At 35.5% G+C, this 18297-nt stretch overlaps 1 protein-coding gene across 2 annotated transcripts in view; it reads left to right on the forward strand.

The window, feature by feature from the left end:
* Nucleotides 1–16324, forward strand: part of OPRK1 (opioid receptor kappa 1) — a 30867-nt gene extending 14543 nt beyond the window's left edge. For both annotated transcript variants that reach the window (XM_072804632.1, XM_072804633.1), the window contains 2 exons: nucleotides 1462–1814; nucleotides 12269–16324. In XM_072804632.1, the coding sequence (XP_072660733.1) occupies nucleotides 1462–1814; nucleotides 12269–12801 (886 nt within the window). In that variant the 3' untranslated portion in view covers nucleotides 12802–16324. The remainder of the gene's footprint in view (nucleotides 1–1461; nucleotides 1815–12268) is intronic.
* The last annotated feature ends 1973 nt before the right edge of the window (nucleotides 16325–18297 follow it).

Raw genomic sequence — 18297 nt, forward strand, 5'->3', positions numbered from 1 at the left:
GAGAATTTGGGGGGAGGGTGAGAGGGACGCTGAGAGTGATCCTATGTGTCACACATTTTGAGTCAGGTCACCTACTGCATTTATCTCGGATACAGCCATTTGGTTTTATTATCTTTATGTGACAGGACCTGAAACTCAGAAAAGTCATATACTGAATCCAGTCTGAGGATGATCTGACTTCATGGAAGACAACTCTGCCTCCCTGGAGAGCCAAAGCTGTTTGTCACTACATGTTAAAAGACATTTCTCATGGAAATTGATGTATTGAAAAGACACTCTAGCAGTGATCAATAATAACCATTGAGATGGAAAACTACTGAAAGCAGTAGTTTTCTATAAGACAGCTCTTTAAAAATGACCTTTAATGACAATCAAAGTCATACCGTAGGGGTATGGTTGAATTAATTACAATAAAGTCTACAAATCTGGGGTGTGTAGAAAGTAATTAACATAGATTTCCCATACATATCTTAGCATTTGGCCTCTGAAAACCTGCTGAAACTGTTTGGGATGCTTCATGCCCTATAGATCCCTGAGGGGGCATTCTCTAAGTAAACCAATCCTCTTAATTCAGTTTTAGTTGAGAGTGGAATTGTTCTAAACTTCATGTTATAATGCAAAGAATAATTTGGGTTTATTTTTATTTTTATTTTTTTAAATTTGGGTTTAAAGGCAATCTTTTTGACCTCTTTTGAAAATTACTGTCCCCTCATTTGGAAGAGGAAACAGCTTACGTGCTTTAAAAATCTCTCAAGATGAGAGTATAGAAAAACTGAGTTATTCTTACCTACTGTGCTAGATTACATTTCGTGTTGTGATGTGTATAAGGAAGAACTTAACATCATTTACATAATGCACTTAAGATGAAAAACTAAAGGCACACTGGCAAACAAAAACCAACAAACTTAGTTGCGTTTTAGCAATTGAAATTGAATGTGTTTTAAAAGTGAAACACATTTCAAATTTTCAAAAGACGTAATTACAATGATGGATTTCTCAAAATGACCCCGAGGGAAAGTTGAGTAAGCTTTATCTTTGTTTTATGCAGTGAAAGGGAAGTAATAAAGTATGTAAAAAATGCTTAAAGCCAGCAACTCCAGATAGGATTAAAATGAATTGTCCGTCACAAAATAAAAAGACCTGTATTATGTGCAAGTCTGTCAAAAAGATCTGTATATATATCTTCATATATTTATCTGTTATTTTCTTTACCTTTTTAAATTTAAATATATTTTGAACAAAGTAGAATAAAAGCTAAGTTAAGTCAGAGATTTTTGTCCATTTTTTCTACTACCCTTAGGATCTAGAACAGTCCTTTTACATATTAAATGCTCAATAAGTATGTAAAGAATAAATGAATTAGAAAAACAAATTCAGTAAGTCAAAGGTTGTCACAAACATGTTTACCTCAAGGATTTGGCACAAAGATGAAGAGAAATGATCTTATTTCTTGTCTTTTAGATACACAAAGATGAAGACAGCAACCAACATTTATATATTTAACCTGGCGTTGGCGGATGCTTTAGTTACTACAACCATGCCCTTCCAGAGCACGGTCTATCTGATGAATTCCTGGCCATTTGGGGATGTGCTGTGCAAGATAGTCATTTCCATTGATTATTATAACATGTTTACCAGCATATTCACCTTGACCATGATGAGTGTGGACCGATACATTGCTGTGTGCCATCCTGTCAAGGCTTTAGACTTTCGCACACCCATGAAGGCAAAGATCATCAACATCTGTATTTGGCTCTTATCGTCATCTGTTGGCATATCTGCAATAGTTCTTGGAGGGACCAAAGTCAGGGAAGGTAAGGGCAGTCATTTTCATCTCATTTTTAAGAACCTTACTTCTAATTATGCAATTCTTAATTTGCAAGTGAGTAGGACACATATCTAAGGGAAAAACTAAAAGGCAGTGGAAACGTAATGCCTAAATCCATGGAAGATGAGAAACACAACAGTTTTGTGCGTTAGGGGTTACTCAGCTATTAGAAATGACAAATACCCACCATTTGCTTTAACGTGGATGGAACTGGAGGGTATTATGCTGAGTGAAGTAAGTCAGTCGGAGAAGGACAAACATTATACGTTCTCATTCATTTGGGGAATATAAATAATAGTGAAAGGGAATATAAGGGAAGGGAGAAGAAATGTGTGGGAAATATCAGAAAGGGAGACAGAACGTAAAGACTGCTAACTCTGGGAAACGAACTAGGAGGGGTGGTAGAAGGGGAGGAGGGCAGGGGGTGGGAGTGAATGGGTGACGGGCACTGAGGGTTATTCTGTATGTTGGTAAATGGAACACCAATAAAAAATAAATTAAAAAAAATCTCCATTTCACCATTGTAACAACTTCATTTGGCATAGGCCATTAAGAATTGGGTTCACAGATGGACAATAGTACCCGTGAGCAAAATTTGGATTCTGAATATACTATACTAGTTCTTAACTAATGCGAACAGGATATTTGATGTTTTTCCAGTATCTCTAGGGTAGTGGTTCTCACCCTGGGCTGCATGTCGGAATCACCTGGGCACTTCAGAAAATACAAATGATCCTTGAATAGTGTTGGGCACCAGCCCCATGCAGTCAAAAATCCTTGTATGACCTTTGACTCCCCAAACATAACTACTAATAGTCTACGGTTGACCCAGAGACTGGGTTACTGATAACATAAACAATTGATTAACACATATTTTGTATATTACATGTTTATATGCTGTATTCTTACAATAAAGTAAGCTGGAGAAAAGAAAATGTTATTGAGAAAATAATAAGGGAGAGAAAATACATTTATAGTACTGCACTTATAAAAAAAAATCCGTGTATAAGTGCATCTGTGTGGCTCAAACCCATGGTGTTCAAGGGTCAACTGTACTGCTGCCTGGGTCCCACCCCTCAGGGGTCTGGTTTAATTGACCTGAGGCACAGTTTGGGTATCAAGATTTTTTTAAAGATTTATTTATTTATGAGAGAGAGAGAGAAAGCAGAACAAGGGGGAGAGAGAAGCCCAAGGAGACTCTATGCTGAATGTGGAGCCCAATGCAGGGCTTGATCCCAAGACCCAAGCCGAAACCAAGAGTCACACACCTAACCATCTGTGCCACCCAGGCACCCCTGGGTGTCAAGGTTTTTAAGATGTCCTCATGTGACTGACCTGCAGCCAGGGTGAGAACTACTGTTCCAGCAGCTTTGCTTTACTAGTAAAAGTAAAACTATGAAAATATCTTCAGTCCTGATGGAAATTCATTTGGAAGAGGGGAACAGATCTGTCACTTTGGACTTTATAAATGCTGTTTATTGCTGTAGCAGTTCTCTAAATTCTCTAGTTTACTAAGGAAGCTCATGATACTTATAAATACAGGTAATTGAATGTGTATAGTAGGGATCTTCCAGATCATAGAAAAAGCAGGTGCTAAATAAAATCAGCTTATCTATCATGGTCCAGTTTGTAATGATAGACAATCTTTTCCCTCTTAAACTCTAAAATGAATTTCCAGCTTAGCCATGGAAGGTGTTAAGCTATAATACTGGCTAAATTTTAAGATATGCCAAACTTTATCAGAGAAGCATTTTGAAATATGATTACACACAGGATTTCCTTTCTTCGTGCATTCAACAAATGGAAATAAAGTTGCAAGAAACTCTTCTGACCCTAGGGTGTTGATGCTTAATAGCTGGATTCAAGAGGACAGGCTACATATGCACCATGAGGACTCGAAGAATGGGCTAAATAATAAAAGAGGATGGCAATTTTCCCCAGGGCAAATAAAGAATTGATTGATTTTGATATTTCACATATTTACAGACTTAACCACTACACTCTTCTAATCATTGTCAGAAAATGACATCCTAGAAACAATGAATTCCAATTCAGTTTTTGAAAGAGGATATGAAGATAGATGTAGGGGCACCTGGGTGGCTCAGCAGTTGAGCACCTGCCTTTAGCCCAGGGCATGATCCTGGAGTCCCAGGATCGAGTCCGCATCCGGCTCCCTGCATGGAGCCTGCTTCTCTCTCTGCCTGTGTCTCTCATGAATAAATAAATAAAATCTTAAAAAAGAAAAAGAAGATAGATGTAGGTTTTCCAGGAATGAGTTCCTGTAGATGAATGTGTGCTAATGCCATGGAAGAAAGGATCCACCAGTGTCGGGAGATTAATTTGTGCAACAAATAGAGGGGAGAGTGGGAGAAAATTAAAGTAGCCTTGTAGGAGGGCTCCTTCTTTCTTTGTTTCTTTTATTTTCTAAAGCAGATTTTGCTTATGTAATGAAAGACTGTCTCTGAGCCATCTAGTCTGCTCATTTTTGAGGGCTGGATGACACTCCCCATCAAGATCACCAAGAGGAGTGTTTTAGATAATCTCCTGAATCAGAGCTGAATGGCAGTGGTAATTTAGAGTGTTGTGTTTGTGGAGAATGCTCAGTGAAGGAAATCAGGCATCAATTGCATTACAACATATCCACCTGGATGAGAAATTTCAGCTAATGCCTCTGATTTTCTTTCCGGTTTCTTTTTGGTTAAGGGCTCAGATTCTGGAAGCAAACTGCCTGGGATTGAATCTTGATTTCATGATTTATGGACAGGATCCTTTTGGAGACATTACTTAGATTTCTGTGCCTCGATGTCCTCATCTGCAAAATAGCGATAAATAATAGTGCCTACCTCCTAGGAGTTTTCCAGATCTAATTAGTCAGTACATGGAAAGCAAGAAATTCACAGTCTGCTTATTACTACTATTATAATCACTAAGTTACTGTAATGGCTACAATAGGAACAGAATTATTCTTAACAAAAAGAATGCAAACAAAGAAAACTCAAGTTTAGATATTAGAGCAAACTCTATAATTACAACAGCCTTGAGACATTAGAACATGTGCCACAGAAAGCTAGGGCCTTCAAATATTGATACAAAAGAAAAAGACTACTTTGTAGAAAAATCACTTTATTATGGTGGATGTGCAAACTGCTGTGATTATTTAATGTGAACGGCTCAGTGAATTTTGAGATAAATATATATCTGTGAAACTATCACCTCATCAAGACCACAGACTTCTGTCACCTCCTAAAGTTTCTTCCTGCCCTGTTTATTATTATTTTTCTTGTGTAATAAGAAAATTTAACATAAGATCTACACTCTCAGCAAACTTTGAGTATGCAGTACAGCATGCTTAGCTATAAATCTCTGCTGCATAGTAGATCTATAGAACTTACTTACTTGCAGAACTGAAATTTGTACCCTTTGACCACTGCCTCCAATCCCTTCCACCCCAAGTTCCTGGAAACCACAATTCTACTCTCTGCTTCTATGAGTTTGATTATTTTAGATTCCATGTATAAGGTAGATCATATAGTATTTGTTTTTATGTGTCTGGCTTATTTAATTTAGCATAATTTTCACCAGGTCTATCCATGTTGCCACAAATGGCAGGATTTCTTTCTTTTTTAAAGCCTGAATAATATTCCATTGTGTGTATGTATATACACACTGTATACCACATTTTCTTTATCCATTCATCCATTGGTGGACATTTGTGGGTTTTTTTTTTTACATATCTTGGCTATTGTAAATAATGTTGCAGTGAACATGAGAGTGCAGATATCTTCGAGATATTGATTTCATTTCCTTTGGATATATACTGAGAAATGGAATTGCTGGATTATATGATAGTTCTATTTTTAGCTTTTTGAGGAACTTCCATACTGTTTCCCAGATTGGCTGCATCAATTTGAATTCCCACCAACAGGAGTTCCCTTTTCTCCACATCCTTGCCAACATTTTTTTTTTTTTTTTTAATAATAGCCACTCTAGCAGGTATGAGGTGATATCTCATTGTGGTTTTTATTGGCACTTCTCCAATGATTAGTGGTGTTGAGCACCTTTTTATAATCCTGTTGGTAGTTTGTATGTCTTCTTTGGAGAAATGTCTATTTCAGTTCTATGTCCATTTTAAATCAGGTTATTTGCTTTTCTGTTATTGAGTTATATGATTTCCTTATATATTTTAGATATTAACCCCTTATCAGATACATGATTTGCATATTTTTTTCCATTCTGTATGTTGCCTTTTCATTTTTCCTTCTCTGTGCAGGAAGTTTTTTGGTTTGTTTTGGGTTTGTTTTTGTTTGTTGTTGTTGTTTTTAGTTCGAATTAGTTTGACATAATCTCACTCATTTATTTTTGGTTCTATTGCTTGTGCATTTGGTATCATATCCAAAAAAAATTATTGCCAAGGCCAGTATCAAGAAGCTTTTCCCTTACGTTATCTTCTAGAAATTTTATGGTTTTATTTACATTAAGTCTTTAATCCATTTTCAGTTGATTTTTATGTATGGTGTAAGATAAAGGCCTAATTTCATTCTTTTGCATGTGGATACCCCATTTTCCCAGCACCATTTATTGAAGAACTTATTCTTTCCCCAATTTCTATTTGTGGTACCCTTATTGAAGATTTCTTGACTAGCATATGTGTGGGTTTATTTATGGCCTCTGTCTTCCATTCCATTGGAATATGTGTCTGTTTTTTATGCCAGCATCAGACTGTTTTGATTATTATTGCTTTGTAATACAATTTGATATCAGGAAGTGTGATGCTTCCAGCTTTGTTCTTGCTTAAGATTACTTTAACTGCTCAGTCTTTTGTGGTTCCATATTAATTTAAGGTTTCTTTCTTTCTTTCTTTCTTTCTTTCTTTCTTTCTTTCTTTCTTTCTTTCTTCTTTCTTTCTCTCTTCCTTTCTTCTTTCTTTCTTTTTTTTATTTCCTTCCTTTTTTCTTTCTTTCTTTCCTTCTTTTTTTTTTATTTTTTTGAGAGAGATAAAGTGAGTTCAGGGTGGGGAGGAGCAGAGGGAGAGGAAGAGAGAGAATCTTAAGCAGGCTCCACACTCAGTGTGGACACAGAGCTCAATATCACAATCCTGAGATCATGACCTGAGCCGAAATCAAGAGTTGTACATTTAACTAACTTAGCCACCCAGGAACCCCTGAGAATTATTTTTTTCTATTGCATTGAAAAGTGCCATTGGGTTTTGATAGAGGTTGCACTGAATTTGTACATAGTTTTGTGTAGTATAGACATTTTAACAATGCTATTTTTCCTGATCCATGAACATATGATATCTTTCTATTTATTTGTATCTTCTTAAATTCCTTTTATTTCAATGTTTTACAGTTATCAGTATACAGATATTTTATATTTATTTAAAGATTTATTTCTAAGTGTTTTATTCTTTTTGTTGATAACATAAATGGTATTGTTTTATTTGTTTTTCAGATAGCTTATTGTTAGTGTATAGAAATGCAGCTGATTTTTGTATATTGATTTTGAATTCTTTTTTTATAAAGATTTTATTTATTCATTCATGATATATATATCATGATACATATATATATGTATGATACATATATACATATATAATCTTTTTATAAAGATTTTATTTATTCATTCATGATATATATATCATGATACATATATATATATGAGAGAGAGAGAGAGAGAGAGAGGCAGAGACACAGGCAGAGGGAGAAGCAGGCTCCCATGCTGGGAGCCCGACGTGGGACTCGACCCCGGGACTCCAGAATTTCGTGCTGGGCCAAAGGCAGGCGCTGAACTGCTGAGCCACCCAGGGATCCCCTGATTTTGAATTCTACAACTTTACTGAATTCGTTTTTTCTAATAGTGTCTTAGTGGAGTTTTAGGGTTTGTTATACATAAGATTGTGTTATCTCCAAACAATTTTAAGTCTGATTTGGATGCCTTTTATTTCTTTTCTTGCCTAAGTGCTCTGGCTAAGACTTCCAGTACTATGTTGAATAAAACTGGTGAGAGTGAGTATCTTTGCCTTGTTCCTGATGTTAGAGGAAAAGTTTTCAATCTTTCACTGTTGAGCAGTGTGTTCCTCTGGGCTGTCATATATGGCCTTTATTACACTGAGATACATTCCTTCTATACTGACCATGTTGAGAATTTTAATCCTGAATACATGTTGGATTTTTGTCAAAGGCTTCCTATTGAGGTGATCTTATGATTTTTAATCTTTCATTTTATTAATGTGACATATCACATTGTTTGATTTGTGAGCCATACTTGCATCCCAGGGATAAATCTCACTTGATTATGATATATGATTCTTTTTGTGTACTATTGAATTTGGTTTGCTAGTGTAGTAGGACTTTTGTATGTCTGTTCATCAGAGATATTGTGGTGCCCTTTCTGGTTTTGCTATCAGGGTAATTCTGGCTTGTAAAATGAGTTTGGAAGTGTACCTTCTTCAACTTTTGAAAAAGCTTGCAATAGATTGATATCCTTTTTAAATGCTTGATCAAACTCACCAGTGAAACAATCTGGCACTTGGTTTTTCTTTGTAGTAGTCTTGTTTTTTTTTTTTTTCCTTATGTAGTCTCAATCTATCTGTTATTAGTCTATTATATTTTTTAATTTCCTTGTAATTCAGTCTTATAGGTTGTATGTTCTAGGAATTTATCAATTTCTTCTAGCTTATCCAATTTATTGGCATGTAATTGTGTATAGTAGTCTTTTATGATCCTTTGTATTTTGTGTTATCAGTTTTAATATCTTTTCTTTCATTTAGTCTTATATCTTTTTTTTCTTAGTCTAAGAGTTTGGATTTATCTTTTCAAAAAACCAAATTCTTTTTTCTACTATTTTTCTGGTCTCTACTTCATTTATTTCTGTTCTTTTTATTTTTTTTTATTTTTTTGAATTTTTTTTTTTATTTATTTATGATAGGCACACAGTGAGAGAGAGAGAGGCAGAGACACAGGCAGAGGGAGAAGCAGGCTCCATGCACCGGGAGCCCGATGCGGGATTCGATCCCGGGTCTCCAGGATCGCGCCCCGGGCCAAAGGCAGGCGCCAAACCGCTGCGCCACCCAGGGATCCCCTCTGTTCTGTTCTTTATTATTCCCTTCCTTCTACTAACTTTGGACTTTGTTCTTTTTTTTTTTTTTTTTTTTTTTTTAGTTCCTTAATATGTAAAGTTAGGTTATTTATTTGAGATTTTTTTTTTTTAATGTAGGTGGTTATCACTATAAACTTCACTAAGAATGGCTTTTGCTACATCCCATAGTTTTGGTATATTGTATTTCTTTTGTCATTCAACTCAAGCATTTATATATATATATATATATATATAATAATTGTATATACTTATATACAAGTATATAAGTATATATATACATATATATATATACTTAATAATTGTTACATTCTTTTGATGACTTGGCTCTTTTATCATTATATTGTCATTTATGACAGTTTCTAAGTTGAAGCCAGTTTTCTCTGATATAAGTATAGCTACTTCTGTTCTCTTTTGATTTATATTCACATGGAATATATTTTTCTATTCTCACTTTCAACCTATGTGTGTCATTAAAGCTAAAGATGCACTCTTTTTCCTGAAAGAGAACATTTAATAGAAATGGTACATGTTGACTTGAATTTCCTTGATGATTGCCTCAGTACTCTCTTTTCGCTTTGTTGGTATAATCTTAGCTTCATTGGCATATCTGGAGGATATTTCTAACTCTAACACTGAATGCTTTCCAAGGTCTTGTAAAAGTAGCTGTAGTTTATTTTGCCCATTCAGCAAATATTTATTGAGCTCCTACTACATGAAAGACAATTTGTTCAAGAGGAAGCTGATTAAACATCAGCTCTTACATTGCCTTACTTATCTTAGCAGATTGCTCTTCCATAATAACTACTGTAATCAGTATCCATTTTCAAGGGTTTCCATGTGGTATTCATTTATTCACTTATTCAACAATTTGTACTCCTGAAGTACCTCATGTTCTTATTTAAGGATTTATATTCCTTAAGTATCTTATGTTCTTGCCACCCTATGTAGCAAGGATTATATATTGGATAAAGCAAGCTGGGTATCCACGCTATGGTAGTTTGATTCTGGATGGAGAGAAAAATGTCAGGAAGGGTAAGATATTTTTGCAGAAGAGCTTCTGTCTAGCTTCTGTCATTATATAATGATTTTAAAATAAGGTAAATATAATATATATGGAGAAAATAAGTTGCAAGGGTGAGGACTATTCAAATGGATCAGACTCTGTATGAATGTCTCTGATGTGGCTTTTAAGCTGAGGCCAACCTCGAGAAAGAGACAATGTTGAAATATACAAAAGTTAAGCATGGAAAAGACAAAACAAAACTAGATGTGTTCCCTATCTTCACTAGATTCAATAGACAAATCAAATCTAGATTAGTATGTTTTTTAAATTCAGATTTTTTCAATGTGTACCTGTCAAAAGCTGTTTAATAAATGCTTTTTTATCAATGATAATAATGATGATTTTTTAAAAATGATTTTAACTCTTAGTATTCCCATAAACACTAAAAGCAGAAATTAAAAGAGATGCTTGCTTGTTTCTAATAGTCTTCATGTAATAGTACTTTAAACAATTATTTATTTTTTTTTTAGAGAATCAAAAAATTGAGTTATTCTGGAAGTTTGTGTTTACTAATGAAAGGTTTGATCTGGTATCTAGTTGATAAAAGATATATTTATAAGATAATCATCTTTATTGGCCAAAATGATTATATTCTTTCTTTTTTACAGTATGCCTAATTGAAATTCTAAGATGATATATTTTGTTTTTACTAAGAGATATTTGACCAAAATCACATTAAAATATTTAGAAAACACAAATAGAGCTGTTTCACTACTTAAAAAAATATCTTGTTCTATTTTTGAAGTGGATTTTCCCAATATCAGAAGAAAATATTGTCATTATAAAAATTTTATTCTTATTATTTTTCATGATTACTTTACCTGTAAAGAAGGATCAGGACAAAGAGTTTGCCTGGTCTGTGCTCAATGACTGCTCAGAGGGAAGGGGGAAAATGTGGGCTGGCTGATGCTTGGGGAGAAAGGGAGCCCCCCACAGTGGTGAGCAGGCTCTCAATGAAGTGTCATAAAAGTGCTTATCCTGGGTCTCTGTTCTTTTTGATCTCTGCTCTTTCCTTTTTTTTTTTTTTAATTTTTTATTTATATATAATAGTCACACAGAGAGAGAGAGGCAGAGACACAGGCAGAGGGAGAAGCAGGCTCCATGCACCGGAAGCCCGACGTGGGATTCGATCCCAGGTCTCCAGGATCACGCCCTGGGCCAAAGGCAGGCGCCAAACCGCTGCGCCACCCAGGGATCCCCGATCTCTGCTCTTTCCAATATGAAGGTCATTACAAAGGGAATACTATCAATCAAAGAGAAGCAGAGCAAATAACACAATTTTCCAAGTCAAGTAATCATATAAAATATTTGTTTTGTCTGTTGCATAGTGTTGTTAAAAATGAAAAATCTGTTTCATTTATGAATTTTCTTGATGATGGTGCTAATGAGCATGATTTTCTTCCTCCTTTTTCTCCTTTTCCTTATTCTGTTTTTTTCTTTCCTTTTCTTCCTCTTTCTCCTTCTCCAAAAGTTTACTCATGTCTCAACAACACCCTCTAGTCAATCAATTCCATTAAGTCACAATTCCTGGGTCATATTTAAAGATTTATTTATTTATTTATTTATTTATTTATTTATTTATTTATGATAGAGAGAGAGAGAGGCAGAGACACAGGCAGAGGAAGAAGCAGGCTCCATGCAGAAAGCCCAACATGGGACTCGGTCCTGGATCTCAGGATCACGCCCTGGGCTGAAGGCAGTGCTAAACCACTGAGCCACCCATGCTGCCCAAACACACTTTATGTAAATTTTTACTGACCCGAATAGTACTTTCTTGTAAATCACTTGATTTTTTCATACAAGTTGGTTTTTGTTAAATTGAATGGCTAGATTTGAAATATTTAGTCACTTATTACAAATAGATACTAGCTTTTATTGGCAGAGCCATAGGTCTGGGAGAATTGTTAATTAATGGAAATGCAAGTAAGGCTTAATGCTATAAATTACCAATTTAGCTCTTCTGAAAGTCATCCATATCAAACTGGTTTCCACAACTACATAATTTATATTGCTAGCTAGCTTTATGTATTCCATAGCATTGTATACATTACCAATAAATGGTGACTTTCTAGCTTCATTGATCTAAGCACAGATAGTCTGGTTAATATATACAGCATCCATTCCTAATTTGGTGGGCTGTTTCAGGTACTGTCATCTTACCATAATTGGACTTTTGTACCCAAACATATTAAAACTCACTTTTTAGAATATTTTGCAGCCACAATAATAAGAATAGATTTTCTTTTTGTGCTTCTGTTTGTTTTGTTCACCTTGTTTAGATGTGGATGTCATCGAGTGCTCCTTGCAATTCCCAGATGATGATTACTCCTGGTGGGACCTCTTCATGAAGATCTGTGTCTTCATCTTTGCCTTTGTGATCCCTGTCCTCATCATCATCATCTGCTACACCCTGATGATCCTACGTTTGAAGAGTGTCCGACTCCTTTCTGGCTCCCGAGAGAAAGATCGCAACCTTCGTCGGATCACCAGGCTGGTCCTTGTGGTGGTGGCAGTCTTTATCATCTGTTGGACACCCATTCACATTTTCATCCTTGTGGAAGCTCTGGGGAATGCCTCTCACAGCACAGCTGCCCTCTCCAGCTATTACTTCTGCATTGCCTTGGGTTACACCAACAGCAGTCTGAACCCCATTCTCTATGCCTTTCTTGATGAAAACTTCAAGCGGTGTTTCAGGGACTTCTGCTTTCCAATTAAGATGAGGATGGAGCGACAGAGCACTAGTAGAGTCAGAAATACAGTTCAGGATCCTGCTTACATGAGGGATGTTGATGGGCTAAATAAACCAGTATGACTAGTCGTGGAGATGTCTACTTACAGTTCTTCAGGAAGAGAAGAGTTTAATGATCTCGGGTTAACTCAGATTAGTACTGAAGTCTAACATGGAAAGATAGAATTTTTAACTAACTTTTAGAAATCTCATGGTCTGAAGTCATAAGATGCAGACTGGGTCTGCCACCCAGGTCAGTGGAAGCATCAAGGTTGTAAGGATGGAGTACAAAAGAATCGAGTAAGCAAATACAGCCCCTTTCTAAGGCAGGGAAGAAAGGCGGACTCTCAGTTCCTTTGATGAACAAAGAAACAAGCCTTTTTCTTCTGGTCACCTAGATTTAGTTCAGGACCCATCTGCTGTGGCTTTCCCATGCAATGTGGTTCCAAAAGCTCTGTTTAGAAAAAAGGACAAGAAAAAAAATATTGGTTTTAGAGCTTAGTGGGCATCTCATCCAGATGCTTTACATTGATAACAACACCCTGAATAAAAACAAACACCATTTCCAGGGCACATGTCCAGCTCACTTTATGCTATGTGGACACACATGTAGTGTGTCTGTGTGGTGACAATTCTGGTTTAGATATGGCTTGGACCTACACCTTAGGTGTCTGATGTTCATGTATAATAGGAAATTATCTTGATATTTATGAAGTTATTTAAACATGCAAAGGGTGGTTTCCAACATAGCTTAATTTCTTAAAAGGCACAGTTTGTTTTGCAGCATGCTATTCAGATACATAATTTCATAATAACGCATGTCCTTATGTCAAGAAATATAAAGTGATTCAAATATCATTGAAAGTATCTATAGTTTCATCTGTAAATAATAGGATACATGCAAATAAAGACTGGGCTTGCCTCTCATATAGGCACTTTCCCGAGGACACACTAACAATATCCCCTGAGTTACTGACAGTTGATGTGGAAACATTTTGTGGCAACTGAGCTTCTCTCTGGGAATCAGCCAGGCGTTGTCTCTTTCAGACACTAAGCACCAGTTAGTCCTTCAGTGGTGCTCCTAACTCATGTGTTAATCAATCATGAAATATTTCACTCATTCCCAGGTTGTTAACTTGGCAGAATCTAATTTATATGCAGCATCTCTTCATGAATATATAGCTGTTACCAAATTCTCTCTATCCTTGGATGGAGGGCATTTGACTCATGTTGATCTTGGGCTAGGATTTTGTCACTTTTGGCAGAAAGTAGAAATGTTCCTAATCGTGGGCTGAACAAGGACATTATGTCACCCGTGGTGCTTGGACATACCTTGCACTGTATTCTGAAGAGCATTCCAGTTGAGGATAATGCCATGAGCAGCATATTTAGGATAATTTGTCTAAAACTTCCAGATGATATATTAATTTCCTCATCTTTCTCCTGAAACTTATGATTTCAGAGGTAATGGCTTTTTTCCTGTAATTTACCTGGGCAGAAAAAAGAGATAATTTAGAAATAACACCAGTCTCTTCTCTTCTTTAAGCCTATATGTTCTCAGGGCAGCACCCTCTGGAATTTAATGGGAAAATCAAATGTATAGACCTACCTACTCATAGACATCATTACACCTATAATTTATGTTCGCTGTGTACTTTCTATCTTGTGTGTTCTTTCTCTTCTTTTGGAAACAAACCTTGCATTGAAGGCTTCATATGCGGCTTAAGAATTTTACTATGATGATGTTTGTCTACATTCCAGATTTTCATGGCACCTAACAGATGACTTAAGGCAGAAAGGCAGGGTTCTTCTGAATGAACCCAAAGTGCTCTTTTGAGCATTTCTTAAATTCCACTGATTTTCTTTGGTGTTCTTGTATTCTTATAACTAATGTAGATAGGAATGGCTTTAAATATTGGTTGGCATTCACCTCATGGTTATACATTTTGGCTATCACACAGAAGGGATATTTATACAGAGAGTAATTTCAGGTACAAGCCATACTGATGTGAGAAATATAAAAATCTCTTTATTGAACAGTAAGACCCAAAGGATTTTTTTGAAGGATTCTTATGCAGTGCAAAAATATACAATTGTGAAATGGAATTATAGTAATTATAGTAATGGATTCTCTTTCAGTTAGCACCCCATGTACCCTTATGGCATTTGTTGCCATTATTGGAGTCTGAACTTTAGCCAGATTATCCTGCATGTCTTTGTATCTAAGTTTGCAGCCCAAGGAGAGAGAGAAGTAGCTCTGAGTGCCCATGAGAGATGTTATAAGTTTCTCTATTATTGTGAACACCAATTTCTTCAAACTGGAAGAAGAGAGAGGGTGGCTTTGTAATTTCAGGGCACTGCTTTAAGGAATGAAAAAGTGAATGATATATGTTAGAGAAAATACCACTTACACAAAGTATTCATTTGTCAAAAGTGTGTATGTTTGCACACATGCACATGCACGTGTAAGTGAGTGTATGTGGCTATGTGTGCATAAAATGTATGTGTGCTTGTGTGATCATGTAGGCATTCATATGTGAAATTGTGAGCGAATGTTTTTCTGTATATGCATTATGTATGTGCATGCATGTATGTGTGTGAATATATGTGTGAGATTGTGTATGTATATGTGAATACACATGTTTGAACATGTGAGTATGCATGAGTATTTGTGTGTGATCATGTATGCATGTATGCATGAGTATGACTATATGTGTGTGCATGTGTGTGATTATGTGTGCATATGCATGCATGTGTGTGTGAGATTATGTTTGTCTGTGTCCCATGTCTTGATATTCCTGCTGTCTCATCACAGCAAGGAGGGCACACTGTTTGCTGTGTCTTTTTGAGACCAGAACTGTGTGTATCTAACCTCAAGATCAACTCGACATAAATTCCATATTCCCACCCTGATGACTTCTGGAAGCTAAGATCTAGTGAGGGATAGTAAAAAGATACAGAGAAAGGTAGCAGCCATACAGGAGGCAGCAATGAGGATGAAAACACATAATTCTAACTCGGGGGAGACTGGCATTAATGTCTCAGAAATACTGTTAAAAGTCTAAGAGCGTCCCCTATGCAAAGAGGTTAAGTCAAAACTCAAAGCATAATGCTAAAAAAGAAACACAGTTTGGGAAGGTAGTTTTGAAAAAAAAATCAAGGAATATTCATATAAATCTTAAGAAAGTGGTTCTATTCTATGATGCAAATACAAGTTACTAAATATATAGAGCCATTATTGGACAATTTATAGATGTTTCATCTAGTATAATGAGATGAATAACTGGAATAAAAGGAATACGTTGGCTGGATCTAAATTAGACCTTCTTAAAAAGAAAACTCTGATAAGGCTGTAAGTCCATCCAATGAGATTTGTTTTCTAAACAAGAGCTGTTTGGAAGAATCAGTATAAATATGAAAATCCCATTCCCAAAGGGCATAAACCTGTTTGCTCTTAGGCAGTTTTCTTCTCTGAAACAAAAGTATACTCATATATTCTTTATTGTGTATTATTTTTATCTTGAACTTTTGGAAGATGACAACTATGCATTGTATATAAGATTGTGTATCTTGCAGTAAAATAAAAATTGCACCTGCTCCAAACACAGTGTTGATTACTGTGGTAGATCATTTATTCTTTAATGGCTTTGATGATGCTGCACTTCAGCAAGAACAAAGTTAACTGTTTTTAATTTTGAGTTTCTCAAAATTAAAAACAGTCTCTTTGATTTTCATCCATGAAAATGTCGTGGATAATTAATGGAATGGAACAAAACATGTAAGAATCTAAACCATGATCTTAAATTCCAAAACCTACCAATCACTAAGGAAAATTCACATCTTTCCACAGTTATGCTGTCAAGATCCATAATCAATGTTACACATGGCCTTCCCTATGGAAAACCACTTTTTTATAATAACTAATATTCAAAATTCAAAATGAAACTGTCCCATCAATCAAAACATAAAGAAATAAAACTCTTCTTCCCCTCTTCTAATACAGTGTAACTGCATTACCACCATTATCTGTTTCTAAACCTAGTGGTTATGGGTACACATAGCCAAAGGGTAATTTAAAAACCAGAATCTTGACAAAAGAAAGACTTTTTTTTAAGTAGAAAAAAACTTAGGAAGGGAAGTCAAAGAGGGATTCCTCTTGCTAATTGGGGAGAACACGATAGCAGGTCCTACTTTCATTTAAAACAGCAAGTTTCTTGTTGCATACTTATCTTTGATTGATAACTAAATTTCATTTGGGATTGGATTTCAAGTATATTGCAAGTTGGACTGGAGAGAAAACTCAACATGCAGCAAATTTTAGGCATTAAGATATCTTCTCCTCTGTAATTTGCTGCATTGTACATTCCTACAGATAGTCTCCAGGTTTGTGGAAACTAGTGATAAAAATAAAAAAGAAATATCATAATTAATTTTTCAAAAGTTGTTACTTGAGAGGATGTTCATTCATATTTATGTCAGGAACTATGCCAGATTCTGCATAGGTAAACAAAACAGATACACTTTTGATATTACGGTCTAAGAAAAACAAGCAATTAAGGAAATAGTTACAATGTGCTGCAATGAGGGCACAACCTAGTGAATGTAATCTATCCTAAAAGGCCTAGGACATACTTTTAAAAATTCTTTATCTATATCTATGCATTGCCAGTGAAACTACTAGAAAAGTTAGAGTTACAGTATTCTTATAATATGAAGATAGTTAAAATGGCAGCTACTAGTAAAAAATATAAGTGACTTTGTGGGTTTTAAATAGTCAAGGAAGGCTATATGTTGAAAACCAAATAGTTTACGAACAATATAGTCTTGGAATTATATCAGAAGATGAGACATTGATAATTATGGGCTGTGCTACAAAGGCGGATGTAAAACACAGATCAAACTACAGGGTATATTGTAGTTACTTCCAATAATTTTTAATGGAACTAGGGAGGGAAGAGTTAAAATAGATGGTCTGCAACCAATTCATCCCCCTTGTGGAGGTGCCTTCTTTACAAGTGGGGCAGGAACAAAGACAGGTGACTGCCAAATAACCTCAAAAGGACCTCCAATAAATAATGATTTTTGCTTGGTGGAAGAGGCCTCATCCATAAAATGTCCATAGCAGGATGTCCTTGGCTAGAAGATTACTTGTAATAAATCAGTAATCTATAGGTTTATGTTTTTGAAAGACATAAAATGGATGTGTTTCATAATGTAAACACTCTCCTTGCTGTTTGAGGTGGCCTACAATTTCTTCAGAAACCTCAACTGTTATTTAGGGGAAAAGACTCCATGTCGGATGTGGGAAAGGACTTGGGACCACCCATAAAGTCTTGGATAACTCTCTACTTCATCAAAGCTATAGATTTTCTGCATCCTTGAAATTACAAATAAAACTTGATATTTCTATGACATAATTTACCGCAACCAGAAGGTCACACTAAAATATATATTGTTCAAGCCTGAGAGTTATTTACTAAAGAAAATATCAGTTACATTTTGATTTAAAAATAACAGTGCTGCTATGACTAGTGCTAAACCTCATTTTTATTGTTATACTGAGTGTTTTCTATGTCCTGA

The sequence above is a fragment of the Canis lupus genome, chromosome 28 (assembly GCF_048164855.1).
Source record: "Canis lupus baileyi chromosome 28, mCanLup2.hap1, whole genome shotgun sequence".
Taxonomy (NCBI): domain Eukaryota; kingdom Metazoa; phylum Chordata; class Mammalia; order Carnivora; family Canidae; genus Canis; species Canis lupus.